This window comes from Vanessa atalanta, chromosome 5 (genome assembly GCF_905147765.1).
Source record: "Vanessa atalanta chromosome 5, ilVanAtal1.2, whole genome shotgun sequence".
NCBI classification, from domain to species: Eukaryota; Metazoa; Arthropoda; class Insecta; order Lepidoptera; family Nymphalidae; genus Vanessa; species Vanessa atalanta.
Window position 1 is genome coordinate 12,968,585 of NC_061875.1, and position 14,088 is coordinate 12,982,672.

The window sequence follows — 14,088 nt, forward strand, 5'->3', positions numbered from 1 at the left end:
CTCATTGGTATTCCGCTCGTTCTTTCATCACGGACCGCTGTGGTCTCAAGTGTTTCTATATTCTATCCCTCTCTTTCTTTTGCTTCATCTATATCATCATCTCGCTTGTTATAATATGCCCAATCCATTTAAGTATCGGGAAATTAAACAAACGGTAGCTCTCGTTTTGTGATCAATCGCTGTGCAAATAGGCGTAAGTTGTGTATAAAATTGTCTTTCAGTAACAATTGTTGCTGTATGCTTTGAAAATACTTCGGTCCTTTTGATTTCTTCGCCGCCTTATGTTTGTTTACAGATGACATAATTTGAATAGCTCCATTTTAAATTTGTTTTAAAATGACATACAATTGTTACTTACAATATTGATATGTGTGTTACGAGGGTTGAAATTCTCCAAATATTTCTTTTGTATGATATAAAGTTACATTTACGGAGGAAAATAGTCTTATATTATGCCTGATTAAAGCACATTACTTATATTTGTTGGGACTTTCCGTAAACCCTGACGAAAATCATTGAGATCTGTTCGTACGTTTTCAACATGTATAAATAAACATTAATTACGCTTACCAGCGTCGTGGGTTGTATTTCATTAAAAAAGTCCAGGTGACAACGTGTCTTTCTTTTCAATAACGCAACGGATGATTGAATATGTACCTACTATTTTATTGAAATATTTTATAACAGTTGGTAATCAACACCTATGTTAATAAACCACGTGTTACCTCCGCCTAATTTTGACACTTTTTTTTTGGCATAGCGACTGATCGATGGTATCAAATATAATTTTTTAAATAACTTTCATCCTGCAAAATTGGGCATAGCAACGGCCACGACCTCTAAACAAAAGTCATCGAACTCTTAAAATATTTCCTAAAACGGCTAACGTCCCGTCTATCACGCAACTTTTGCGAAAAATTACTGGAATCCAATTTCTGTGCATAATGCCACCTGAATCACGGTCTAATCTCGAACGAAAAAAAAATTGCATAAAGATCTGCCAGACATTTTTCGGTTTGTCAAACAATTATTTATCCATCATTTCAACGAAACTATAATATAAAAAAATAAATAAGACGAGGAGTATTTGAAGCTTATTTATTCTTTCGCATTTAGGTGCTTGAACTTTTTAATATATATTTTTTTCATCTCGTATAATCGAATTATTTCAAACATCGCTACCACGCATGGCCTATAAATATTTAAACACAGCCCGAAGCGAGTAGTTAACATTGAATGTTTCACGTTTCATACTAAATTTGATAGGTCATAATTGTCTCTTTGAATTCGCATGACCATGCGAAGAATTCACATTTACATGCAAAAGCAGTTTAAATATGTTTTTAATTTAATGAAAAACTTAGAAGCTTTATTGCACTTAAGTAGTAACAATAATTGCAAACGGAAAATAAGTTATTATTGGTAATATACCTACTCATTAAATTCAACTGTATACTCGAATATTTCTTGACGCTTACGTCAAGAATATAATTCATAAATAATTTGGGTAAATTTTTTGAAAAACGGGGTGGCTAACATTTATGTCAAGGTAGAAACTTTCAATCATTATTTTTACATAAGTAATTGTCTAAAAATTAAAGAAATACATCTACAATGTCACCTAAATAGCATTTTAATGAAATTTATTTTGTAACTGTACCTAAACGTGAAATCAATCTAAAATTTTCATGAATATTTGCAACGTTGAGTTAATCCTGCAAACTTGAACGTTTTTATCGTCATGACTACGTGGAATAAGGAAAGTCTGAATTTAGACATAACAGAAAAGAGAAAAACAAATAAATGGTTACTTTTACTGTCTTCAGACGGAATGGGATATTGCGATGCGCTTATCGTAGCGAGCCATGTGGGGACGAACAAAAGATCGTATTGATTTTGCCGACTGCAGACCGCTCGCATGATTAACGTGCGGCGAAATTCAAAATCGAATTCCTTTTAGATTGATTAAATATTGTTATGTAGTTCTGTAGACTTCAAACTCGTAGACTCGCTTTATGAATTTGTTTCATTTTATAATTACATTATAATATAATGGAAATCTTAGAAATATTCCATTTCTTATCGAATAAAATTAAAAATTACGTTTACTATGGACGTAATTAAATATTATAAAAACTGTTGCGACAATTATAACCGTGTGTAATGGTAAACAGAGTATAGGTATAAAAGAGTCATTCAATTTTTTACATTTTCTACAAAATAACATAAAGTTTTGAAATAGAGACAAATTATTAAAATGAATATAATATGTGAGAAAATTACGAGATGGATCTTCAAAAGACTTAATTTGATAAATTACAAAATAAACTGGTGTAATGTTTTTGATAAAAAAAATGCAATCTCGAGTGGATGACACACATCACATCTTTATTCTTTGTTAGATTTATACTTGATTAGAGAAAATTATGTTGCACAAAGAAAGGTACCTATAAGGGTTCCCAAATACAGTACCCTAAAAGTTATCCCAAAATTGTGTATCAATACAGACACAAATATCGGATTAAGTAAACCGCACCTGATTTCCCCGAACGCATTATACACGTCTGTGCACGCACACCGCGCAGCCAACGTCGTTTAAAAACAATTCAGCGGGGTTGCCTCTCAAGTATAACTGTTTATGGAGTCGCCAGCACCAAACTGGGCGATAACGAAAAAAGTGAGCGAATCAAAAGGTAACCCGAATGCGGTAAAAAAACGAAACCATCGGGCGTAGTAGTAGAATTCCCCCCTACCCCCGCGACCCGCTACTACGTAGCGTAAACAAACTGGTATAGCGCTCAGCCTCGACCGGCGTACGGCTTTTAATCGGTCTTTGTACGCGATCCGCGATTTCGGATCGACTGTCTTTATTATGGTTTTGGGAATGATTTCTTTGATTTATTAGTCAGTGTATTGTGATTTAATAAGAACTTGCAGCTAATTCGAATGTTTTAAGTTTTCAGATCAAAAATGACTATTTTTAATATTGACTATAGTTTATTAACTTTTTGCAAAGTTTATTACTAATATGGAATCCAAGATATTAATAAATTATTTAGCTGAGGTTGAATCGTAGCGAAAGAAAACATAAGGAAATTCACCTGCACTCGTTTAGTAAAATACATTGCTTACAACATTCTCTGAATCATCATTCGTAGGATAATAAATTAGGGGATTTATGTAATAATAGGAAGATCGTATAATGTATTATATATGAACAATATAATACAAGAATTTTAAATAGCACCAAAATAATTGGCTGTGAAGATATTTTTTATTTAAACAAAATGGCTTGTTGAAGTCTAGTTCTTGTATTGTCTACATATTTAATAAGGTCATAATTTTACCTAATCGGAAAACTTTTTTTTCCGTCTGTATTCAATATGAAATTTCTAATATAGTAACATTCAAGACCATCAACAAACTTATTAAAATAAGTTCAGATAATCTTGACATTTCAATGTAACACTTGAAAATAAACTTTAGCGGTCTTGGTAATCATACATTCATATGGTTTTGTCTATGCTAAGAGAGCATTACAGACAGATTACATAAAAGATCTAAAAAGAAATCCACTTATATGATACAATTTATTTTCATTTAAAGATCGTAAACAATAGACACTTCTTATAGCAACAAATGTTCAAACGAAGCGAGTAACGTTAGTTTATTTTCAATCCTCCCGACCGTCTGTCTTTAATTGCTACTGGGATATTTATATTTCGACTCACTAGCGCCATCTACGTTTTGAACCACGATTACCCTTTATGTTTTATAATCATCTATTTTTCGCCTATCGATAAGATATAATACATCTTACATGTACATGTGGAGTTTTCAAATTATTCGTTATTGAAAATTCTAAATATTAAGAGATTGTAGATAGTACTTTTTGTAGGTCTGTCTAATGGGTGGGTGGTACCCAATTCTCGAACAACTCAAACTCGATTAACCAACAGCCAAATATCAATACTCTGTTGCTGTGTCCGGTTTGAAGGGTGACTGAGTCAGTGTTATTATGTAATTACGAGAACAAGTGTATTTAGATCTTAAATCGATTGGTTGGCGCATCGACGACAAAAGAATAGTGAAGAAATGAGTTTTTCAATATACTTTTTGCAGTGACACACATTTAGTACGAGTCTACGTGACAAAATCAGAAGGCCTATTTCCTCGTCTGTCCTGAACTTTGGCGTTAGAATAATTTCCAATAAAGTAATTTCTGACTAGTGTCTATAAAATACATTGGCAATTTAAATACTCCAATGAGGTCGTAGACATAATTGATCTGATTTTGAATTCTTAAGGTTACTGGAATGTGGAATAAAATTCTCGTGTTTTAGTTTCTATGATATGGTTTTGTATACTTAAGGGATTCCGCAAAATATCCAATGAAAATGTATTCGAGTTTATTATAAATTTCCGTAGATTTTTAATTTTGAATAAAAACATATTCTCGCACTATAGCAAATATGTATAAAATAGTAAATACTGACTTCTTATCCGTTATTTTCGTTAAAACCTAAATATCGAACTGGTAGTAGATTTATATTTAATTGTAATTTATAATTCTGCACGTGATGTTAGAAACCGACGTGAACAAGATGAGTAAAGTTAAATTACATTTTATATTAAAAAATATGATTCTTTAACATTTAACGTCAAATTTATATTGGGACATATCTCTTAAATATTCTATGAAGATGGGGTAAAAACAAATGTTGATATTACTAAAATTGCGCAATCAAGATCCATTGACTGCTTTAAAAACATTAAGTTATTTCGAGTAAATTTTATCGCTATCATTTGCATAACTATAAAGATTATGTCTGGTGTAAATGTTATTTGGGCGAGTAGCATGAAAACGTAGGAAAATATAATTAATAAAAATTAAAATATTATACTAAGTTTTTGCTTGAAAATAATAATCACCTTTTTATATTTAAAGCGACTATTTATTCCGACTTTGAAGTCAGTTACGACAAACACATAATACTGCTTTGTAGTACAAAATCTAATTAAAGGAAAAAAAACGTTTGTTGAAAATCATTATAAAATGAGGGTATGTGCCACAGTTAGAGAGAAGGATTATAACTTAATCTAATGTGCTGCTTCAATTCAGATTGGGGGATACACATTTGTCAGAACATCCAATAAATACAGGATAAAGTTTCCTTGACCATCCAACACTTGTGTAATTATAGCTAGACAGTCGTTAAAATCAAGTTTAATTTTATTTTATTATGTACGAAAACAAAGTTTATGTGTATGTCAGTTCAAATGACATCATACATTACCAAGAGTTCGTCGCCACATAAATTGAAGTACGTAATTAGTGAACGTACTCACGGCAATTATTCTAAAACTTCACCGAAAATATCGAATCTCTGAATGACAGTCGCCAGTCCTTAATCGTGTTACGAATGATCTTGGACGTCGTCCAGGTTACCTGCTCGTACCAATTTGGTTTCCGCTCAGGATGTAGCATCTATTTATAATGGCGTGACGAGTTGCCTGATGACAACTGCGAGATAATTGGCTTCCAAAAATTGTGAGTAAATTTTTCACCGCATGATGAAACAGATCGCCCATGCGTAATGAAGGACTACTTAAATGTTACAAATGAAAATGTCAACTTCGATTGACTAATAAGCTTAATTTTCTGGCATTATTTATTTTAGTCAAAATGATTCTACAGGGATATTTTGCATGTTTAAGATCTCGATTTTTGTCCTACAATACATCATTTTTTATTATTTAGCCTGTGTCCTCATGTTGCTATTTAAATATGAAGAATTAAGAAACTTCTTACCTGAAATACTTTATATTATTATTTGTATACGTTGTTTCCGGAGCTCATAAAACACGCAAACTTTCAACGCCTCAGTATTTCGTATACCAAAACGATTACGGAATTTCATTCATATTTTTATCTACTTCATACGTAGGCGATAGTATTGGCAAGGGAAGAAATTCTGTTTTAGAGGTAGTTATGAATGGACGTATCGTAGTACAGCCTCAATGGGCTTACGTCATATAATTGGCATTGAACTAACTATTTTGACCTTTAACTCTCTTTATGTGGGCGTAATCTATGAGTTAGCGAACTTTTCATGAATTGAAATGCGTGGGAAATATCATTCCAATAACAAAAGCTTCGTGAATTCCATATAAAATAGTCATTCATTTGGTAAATTATTAAAAAATAATTTAAAAGTAAACGTTCTGAATATACTTTAATATTAATTAAAATATTGAAATTATTGCCTTTTTTAACTAGTCTAATAAAACAAATGATGGCCAAAATAGATTTCGCTTACTATTCTTAATGTGTATTTATATTCCATATCGTAAGTTTGAGATTATTTAATAAAATTTTAATCGTTAAAAGCATTATTCTCCTAATTAAAATGTATAACTCAATAAAAAATACTATTGCCGTCAGTGCTGAGTGGAATTATAAGTTGGTTAATTTAATATGGGTAAATATTGCCGAAGAAAGACCACAGTGGCGCGCATTTGGAGAGGCCTATGTCCAGCAGTGGATGAATGCGGGCTGATGATGATGATGAAATATTGACAAGCAAAGACATCAATTATCTGTTAATAATTCAACTTTAAATTAGTGGCACATTTAAAATAAAATATTAATCTAAGGACTATTTAATTTTCAATATATTTTCGATTAATTAAAACCTGTTAATTTTCTTCATTATCATACACTGAAACGAAGCCAAATTTTTGTCACCCAGGATGGCCTGTCCAATGACTCCTGCTTAGATAATACAGGTTATTTCGGTTCTTACATATGTTACTCGTCAGATGAAATAATAAGGCCATTGGCCTAATGACAGGGAATTATTTTTAGTTCGGGACTTTTGAAGGCGACTCGTTTTAAGTGCGAGGTGAGAAACGAAAGTGGAAATTTTCTCGTACTACGCACGGTAGTATATTTTCTTTAGATTTAGTGACGGCATTTTGGTTTTGGCAAGTGAAGGTAAACAATGGGTACACACTGAAAGTGATAAATAAACGAACTTTTTCTTGTGAAATGTTTTCTGAGAACTCGGATAAATTATCGTATAAAACGTGACACTTAAGTCTAACTAATTTACAAGGCTAAATATACAAAGCACCTAAAACGCTGATGTTAATGAAATAAAGACAAAGTAGTGGGATCACTACTGCGAAAAACAACACTTTTCAATAAATTGAAGCAGGAACGCCCGTGCCACTGTCTTACTTAAATATGCTATAAGTCTTGATACGCATCGTCCTTGATCTAAATAGAAATAAATCAAGAACAAAATTCTTGACATATCTGCCGTAAAGTTATAATTAATTAATAATTGTATTTTTTAAACTAAGACAAAATTCTCTCTTAACAGGTAGTCCAGCAAGAATAGAACCAATGCAGTCGGTGCTGGCAATGCAGGGAAAACGGGTGAGGCTCGAGTGTCGAGCAAGCGCCCGTCCACCGCCACATATATCTTGGTACAAGGATGGCAAGCCCGTTGCCGATATCGCTTTAAGAAGATTCCGGGTGCAAAATTACAGGTACTCAACTAACTCAATTCGATTGTGTTAAAGTCGATAGATTACATTGATGTCCTAGTACCGTTTTAGTCAATCCATATCCAAAATTAATGAAATTCTATTCAGGTAATGTACTATCAGAATGTATTAATGAAGCGGGATGCAAAAAAAAGATTGATGACGTTAAAAATATCTAGAAAATATAATTAAATTTGAAGTCTGATATTAGTAAATCTTATACTTACCGCGGTAGACATTCACTTTATTGATAATATATTAATTCGAAAGCTCTTATAATATCCGCTTTCATAAAGAAAAATTAAATTTATATTTTATAATATGTATATGTATAATGTTGTGCAGTTAAAAAGTACTAGAACTTTAAGCATGCCTTCCAATTATTCATACCAGAAATTTTCCACTTTACTATAAACATCTTTATCCTGTTAATTTACCAATATTACCGAATTTAAATCTAAAAATGTTTACTCATCTGAAACTGAATCACGTTTTATTTTTTAAAATTCATAAAATAATCTAGAGCAAGCTGTTTTCTAGGAAAAACTGCACAAAATTCCGTCATATCTATTGTAACGACCTAATTCATTTGTCTATAATAAGCCGCTGATCTTGATCTAAAAAGAAATTGTCGTGGTGCAATACCAACAATGAGACAATGTTCATGTGGTGCTTATATTAGGAATGTGCAACGGTCAATTACAGCAAACATATTACGTTGCATTAATAGCAGACACAGACTGTCATTGACCTAAGGTGATATAGATCTTTCTGGAGACAAAATGGTCCTTATTCATAAAGGGGTAGAGCGAAATGATAATTGTATGGGATAATTGTAATGAAGTGATACGAACAGCTATTTCACGGGTCGTTTGCTGATGAAGCGTTACGTATTAAACAACATCACCAGATGTCTGACTTCTGATTGGTGATTTAACAGAAACAAATAACAGACTTTGTTTGTTTGATGATAATTGATGAGAATGAAGTAACGATTACTTATTAACTTCTATGTTTCGATTTGAAAATCAATATGAAATTATATTTTAACTAGTTTCTCCAAATATTTTTGCAGTAGTAGTGGAAATATCTAATAAAACATTTTGGATCATCGTACGTAAAAAGTTAGTTTAATGTAAATAAATCTGTTTCAGGAGGCGCTCGGTACTAGTGATAAGGCATGCGCGTCGTGATGACGCCGCGACGTACGAGTGTAGGGCCCAAGGCGCAGTAGGACCGCCAGCGATAGCAAGTGCTAATGTTAGCGTCTTACCACAAGTCACAGCAGCTCCAGATACACGTAAGCAACATATAGTAGTCGCAATATCTTATAAGTACATATATATACAAATATTTTATTATTTATTTGTTCTTATAATTTTTAATACTTATTTAGTTTTTAATCGAACGATTAATCTCTAATAGACGTGAGAAATATGTTGTACATATTATATTTAAAATTTTAAAAATTATAAAATTTTATAAAATGTTCTAACTATGATTATTTATATCACATTGTATTACTTAGACGACCAGAAATTATTTATTCGGTAGCATTAAATAAAATAATTAATTAAAATGTTTATGCAAAAAACCTCTTACACTATAAAAAACTAAAGTAGCTGTCGATTAACAGCTTTTAGTAGTAACTGGAAACCAGAAGGTATCATGTGCTATTGTTACCGACTCTAAATACCGGTTCAGTTTACTGACATACGGGAACAGTTCACAGAATATTCCGAGAATGTTAATAAACAATCATATAAAGGCCGATAGAATGAGTTACCCATGATGAATATACATTATATGAGTATTCTAATAAATATCGGCATTATTCGTTTTTTTGTCTATGGAACTTTACACCAACAATCGATGAAGTGTAGTATTTTACACCTAGGATTGTCCGTTCGTCCGATTTCAAAAGTTTTTTTTTTAAGATAGTAGTCCCAATTTTCGAGCAAGGTATAACTATCACGCTAGGATTTACGGCAGAGTTGTAATATTGAAATCCGAAAAAACCTCGCAGAGTAGTTGCTCTGCGAATTGTATAAATAGTTTTGTGTTTACTAAACAAGGTTTTACAAAAGATATAAAATATATATTTAAGGCTTGAATACCCTAAATGCTTTCCAATGTAATAGACATATCGAAATTATTATTTATATATTATTTCATGCCTTATATAAAAATAAATTATAGTATGTACATTATTAACATTTAATTTACAGCACCTGGTGCCCCATGTCCAATGCCCGATCCAGCCTCTTACTGTCTCAACGGAGGCACTTGTTTATTTTTTGAAGTTGTTCAGGAACAAGCTTGCAAGTAAGTACAAATATATTTTCAACGAAGTTAGAAAATAGTTATTACCACCTATTTTAGTTAAAATTGAAGCAATTTTCGTTTGTAAATAATAAATTATTTCTTATTTCCAGGTGTCCGGAAGGCTTCAATGGGCAACGGTGCGAAAACAAGGACGTGTCGAACAGGAGCAGTATGTATCATTCCTACACATGCAAACTGGGCCTCTCAACGTCCTACTACTGTTAGCCAGCGTAGCGCCGGCGCATTACCCACCTCGTTCCAATTTTAAATTTTAGCACCGTTCGGACACGCCGCGTCATAGACATATAGCATGTGATAGGTAAATAATGTTAGAAAACCGCGCGAAAGAGAGATCCTAGACAACTAATTGGTTCACTCCTTTTTGGTCCGAAAATAGTATACGCATTGTACATTCCGTGATATATGTCTATGACTGCTCACTGTTGGACTTAGAATATATTCCTGTCACGCAATTATTTCCAGTCACGTTTATTCCTATTCTATTAAAAAGTAATTTTATTTATTGCATTAGTATAATATTTTCTTAGTCCACAGATTTTTGTAGCTAAAATAGCGAAATGCTTCAATATATTAGAGCGTTTTTAAAGTTGCAACGTTTGTTAATAGGGCCAGCTGTTTGCATGGCCATTTTTGTTTTATTTTTTTGAAGCTCATGTGTCTCGCGCTTATGACGAGAAGACATGCAGGTTCCATTACTAATGCGTTCAACATTCTTTTGCCACTGATTAATAAACTTTTTAGCGAAAGCTTTAAATTACATTAGAAATTTTTAAATGTTGTATATAAATAGCTGGCCCAGTGAGATTATATTTTTAAGTATTTTTACTAGCACAAATACTAAATTATTACTAAACACTATAAAAAAAGGCAATTGAAATAGCCTTTATAATGATTTTTTATTTATTAAGGGAAAAATTCGCAAACAATTAATGAGCCCATTATATTAATAAAAAAAACTGTTTCGTTCTATATTCAAAGTTGTAAATATTTTACACATATTTGTAATTTTGCGATTTTTATATTGTTATTAACTCTAAGGTTTGATAACACATTGTAGTAGGTAATATTATTCTGATAAAGAGACTTGCAAGTTTTGTACATATCTATTAGGATAAGATTTTTAATTACCCTTTAATGAAGAAAATATCCACTCGTTTATCATATGAAATTTAACTGAAACCATAGTCTAGTAAATCAGTTGATTACGTACTTGTTACCTTTTTGTCACAGTATTAATATCCGAAAAATTAAATAACGCCAAGATATCAATGAACAAAATAATTGCCTTAATATTATCGTGATAAAAAGTTTTCAGAGCGTATCGGCCTCATCAAAAACTATTTACTTATTTTATGTTTTTAATATAGCGAAGTAAAAACAAAAGTAGAGCCATTTAAAAACTACACAGAAAATCGTTATACTCCACCTAGTCAAATAGCAGTTTTAATACATAAACCCTAGATAGGACTATATAAATAAATGTATGTATAATTTTAATACGAGTGTGGAATGTTGGAAGGATGGTTGTGGATATAGCGAAATGTATTTTTCTGTTAACTTTCAGATATTAAATGTACTTACGTCAAATCAACTCGCTATGTGGGACCGAACCTATTTATTCATTACACGGTTTTTATAGTTAAATAATTCATTTTTGTATAAAGTTCTCGTTTAAGTTCATTATTTATATTATGTAATTAAACTAGAAAAGGGACTATTTATTTTAATTCAGTTTGAGGATTATAGGGCATTACATTGAGGTTAAGTGACGTTATATTGTTCTAGAAAAGTCTATCAAATTTTAAAACAAAGCCTAGTTGCGACAGATGATAATTTATTGCAGTTTTTGACGTCATTTCTCCTAATTAATTTGTAGTCTCACAACAAATACTAAGACGCAGTGTTATTTAATGTAATAAATATACCAAAATCACAATAAAAGAATGAGTGTTGGAATTAACAGAGAGGCGATAATTTATTTTGTTTTTTTTTTTCATTTGCACTCTCCTTAATCCTTAGAAATTGAAAATACTGTGGAATAAACGGAAAATGGTATGTATTTTTATTCAAAATTTTATTCTTGTTATTCACCTAAATCTTCGCTGACCGCACTCATTTCATCACGTGGAAAAATGTAACCAATTTTTCATTATTCTTTTGTTGAAGTTACATTTTTTCATTTCTCTAACATCATATACTAATGCTTCATCACTTTCACTAATGTTTTGGGAAGCATGCTTGGATTGTCTATGGGTTCGCAATCAATAAAACTTACTAAGTATTTGTTGTGAGATAACTAGCAAATAACCATGCATGAAAAAATATTATTTCTATGCATTTCATAATCTAATACAAGGATAAGATTTTAGTGGTTAAAATTTGGCGCCATTTTATTTTAATGATGCCACAGCGTATATATATTTAAGCGTATATTGTCAAATTTCAAAATCAATCGTGGTTTTACATTTGAAATACATTGACCATTTACAAAGCTACACAAGACTACTAGAATCTTAACTTTTTAATAAAATGGCTTTTATAGTCCGTTTTTGGTTAAATGTACATATTTAATAATTACAAATTGGAATACTGGTGCCATATTACATTTTTTGTTGGTGTTATTTTAGTTAATTTTCAAAAATATTTTTCTTATTATTTTCAGGTTTAGGAGAGCGACTTTGGTAAATGTCAGAAAGCGAAACGACGAAAGGGAACGAACTGGTCGATAAAATATAGTAGTTATACTGTAAAGCATTCCCGCATTTAAAATATGTTTAGCTTAATATTCAAAGAAATTAGTAAAAGTTAAATGTATACGATTTTAAAATTATTGTGTATATCTATAAAATTGGAGTTATATCGAATAATACGATTTGATTTTGATACGCCATATATATGTATAATAAGCCTCAAGAAGTCATTTTATATTCGTTTTCATTTTTATAGTAATTTCTCCCCGAACAAAATATCGATAAGTATCGAGCCTGTAGATTTCAAAATACTGCTTCAGATACATATTATGTATCAAAATTCCGTAATTCATGTGTGTGTAGATATTAAGATGGAATCTTGTGAATTTAATTTGTTTTAATTAGATTTTTTTTTTTTAATTGACACAACACTGTAATATCGTAATTACTGTTTGCTAATATATACAACTTTTTGAGGCTGAAAATAAATTAATTAAAACACTCAATACATACATGTTAAACCTCTTTGGTAAATAAATTTAAAAAATAATTTGGAATGTGTGAAAAACACTATGAAAGATAACTAGGCTGATAGTGCCTTGATTCGTGGCCTTTACGTGAAGACGGGAGATCTGCTTAATATATATTTATTTTATTTATGGAAATATTACAAAAGACAGTACATTTATTTCATTTAAAATTAATTTGTATAAATAAAACGTGAGTTGATAATATGTTATTCTGTTTAAGTACATTTTCGATTATTATTTCATTAAAATAGGAGACATTCTTTTTGGAATAAATTTGACTTCGATTGTAACTTTATACAAATTAATTAAAAATAAACTTTTAATAGATGTCTGTATATAAATATACTTTAGTTTGTAGTTGCGTATGTACAGGAATTAATATTACATAATCGGCTTTTTAAATTATCTCCTAACTATATATAAATATACAATTTTTTAATAAAAAAATTTGAATCAGATATATTCCCGTCATTGTAAAAAAAAATTATATAATAACTGATCAGTATCTGAAAAATATATCTGTTCCTACGAAAATAAACTTAAAATTGTGGGTATAGTGAAAAATTACGGACATTTCTATAAAATGAGACCTTTACAACATGTAGAAACAATGAATGTATTATATTACTTTACACTTTATCGCACTTTATATTTCAATGATACGTAATAACAATGTAATGCAATGTAACCTACATATTATGTAGGAGTTAGGCCCTTATTGAACGAAGTCTATAACGAACGCTTTGGCAGTTTAGCACAGGATCTTAATCACTATTTTCTATTTGATGTACTTTATTTAAGATATTTAATAACATTTTGGTACATTACACAAGAGAATTGAGATTTCTTTTTTTAAATTATACATACGATTTTCCACGAGTAGGTTTTTCATAATTTATTTTTATAGAGGCTTATTAAGAAAACAATAAATTAAGACCTCCTTTATAGTTAAGGCTTATCACATTACT

The 14,088-nt window shown here is 30.8% G+C and overlaps 1 protein-coding gene across 2 annotated transcripts in view; it reads left to right on the plus strand.

Annotated features, from left to right (window-relative positions):
- Positions 1-11,841, plus strand: part of LOC125064333 (protein vein) — a 65,832-nt gene extending 53,991 nt beyond the window's left edge. For both annotated transcript variants that reach the window (XM_047671314.1, XM_047671313.1), the window contains 4 exons: positions 7,389-7,557; positions 8,709-8,854; positions 9,783-9,879; positions 9,990-11,841. In XM_047671314.1, the coding sequence (XP_047527270.1) occupies positions 7,389-7,557; positions 8,709-8,854; positions 9,783-9,879; positions 9,990-10,104 (527 nt within the window). In that variant the 3' untranslated portion in view covers positions 10,105-11,841. The remainder of the gene's footprint in view (positions 1-7,388; positions 7,558-8,708; positions 8,855-9,782; positions 9,880-9,989) is intronic.
- Positions 11,842-14,088: the final 2,247 nt, after the last annotated feature.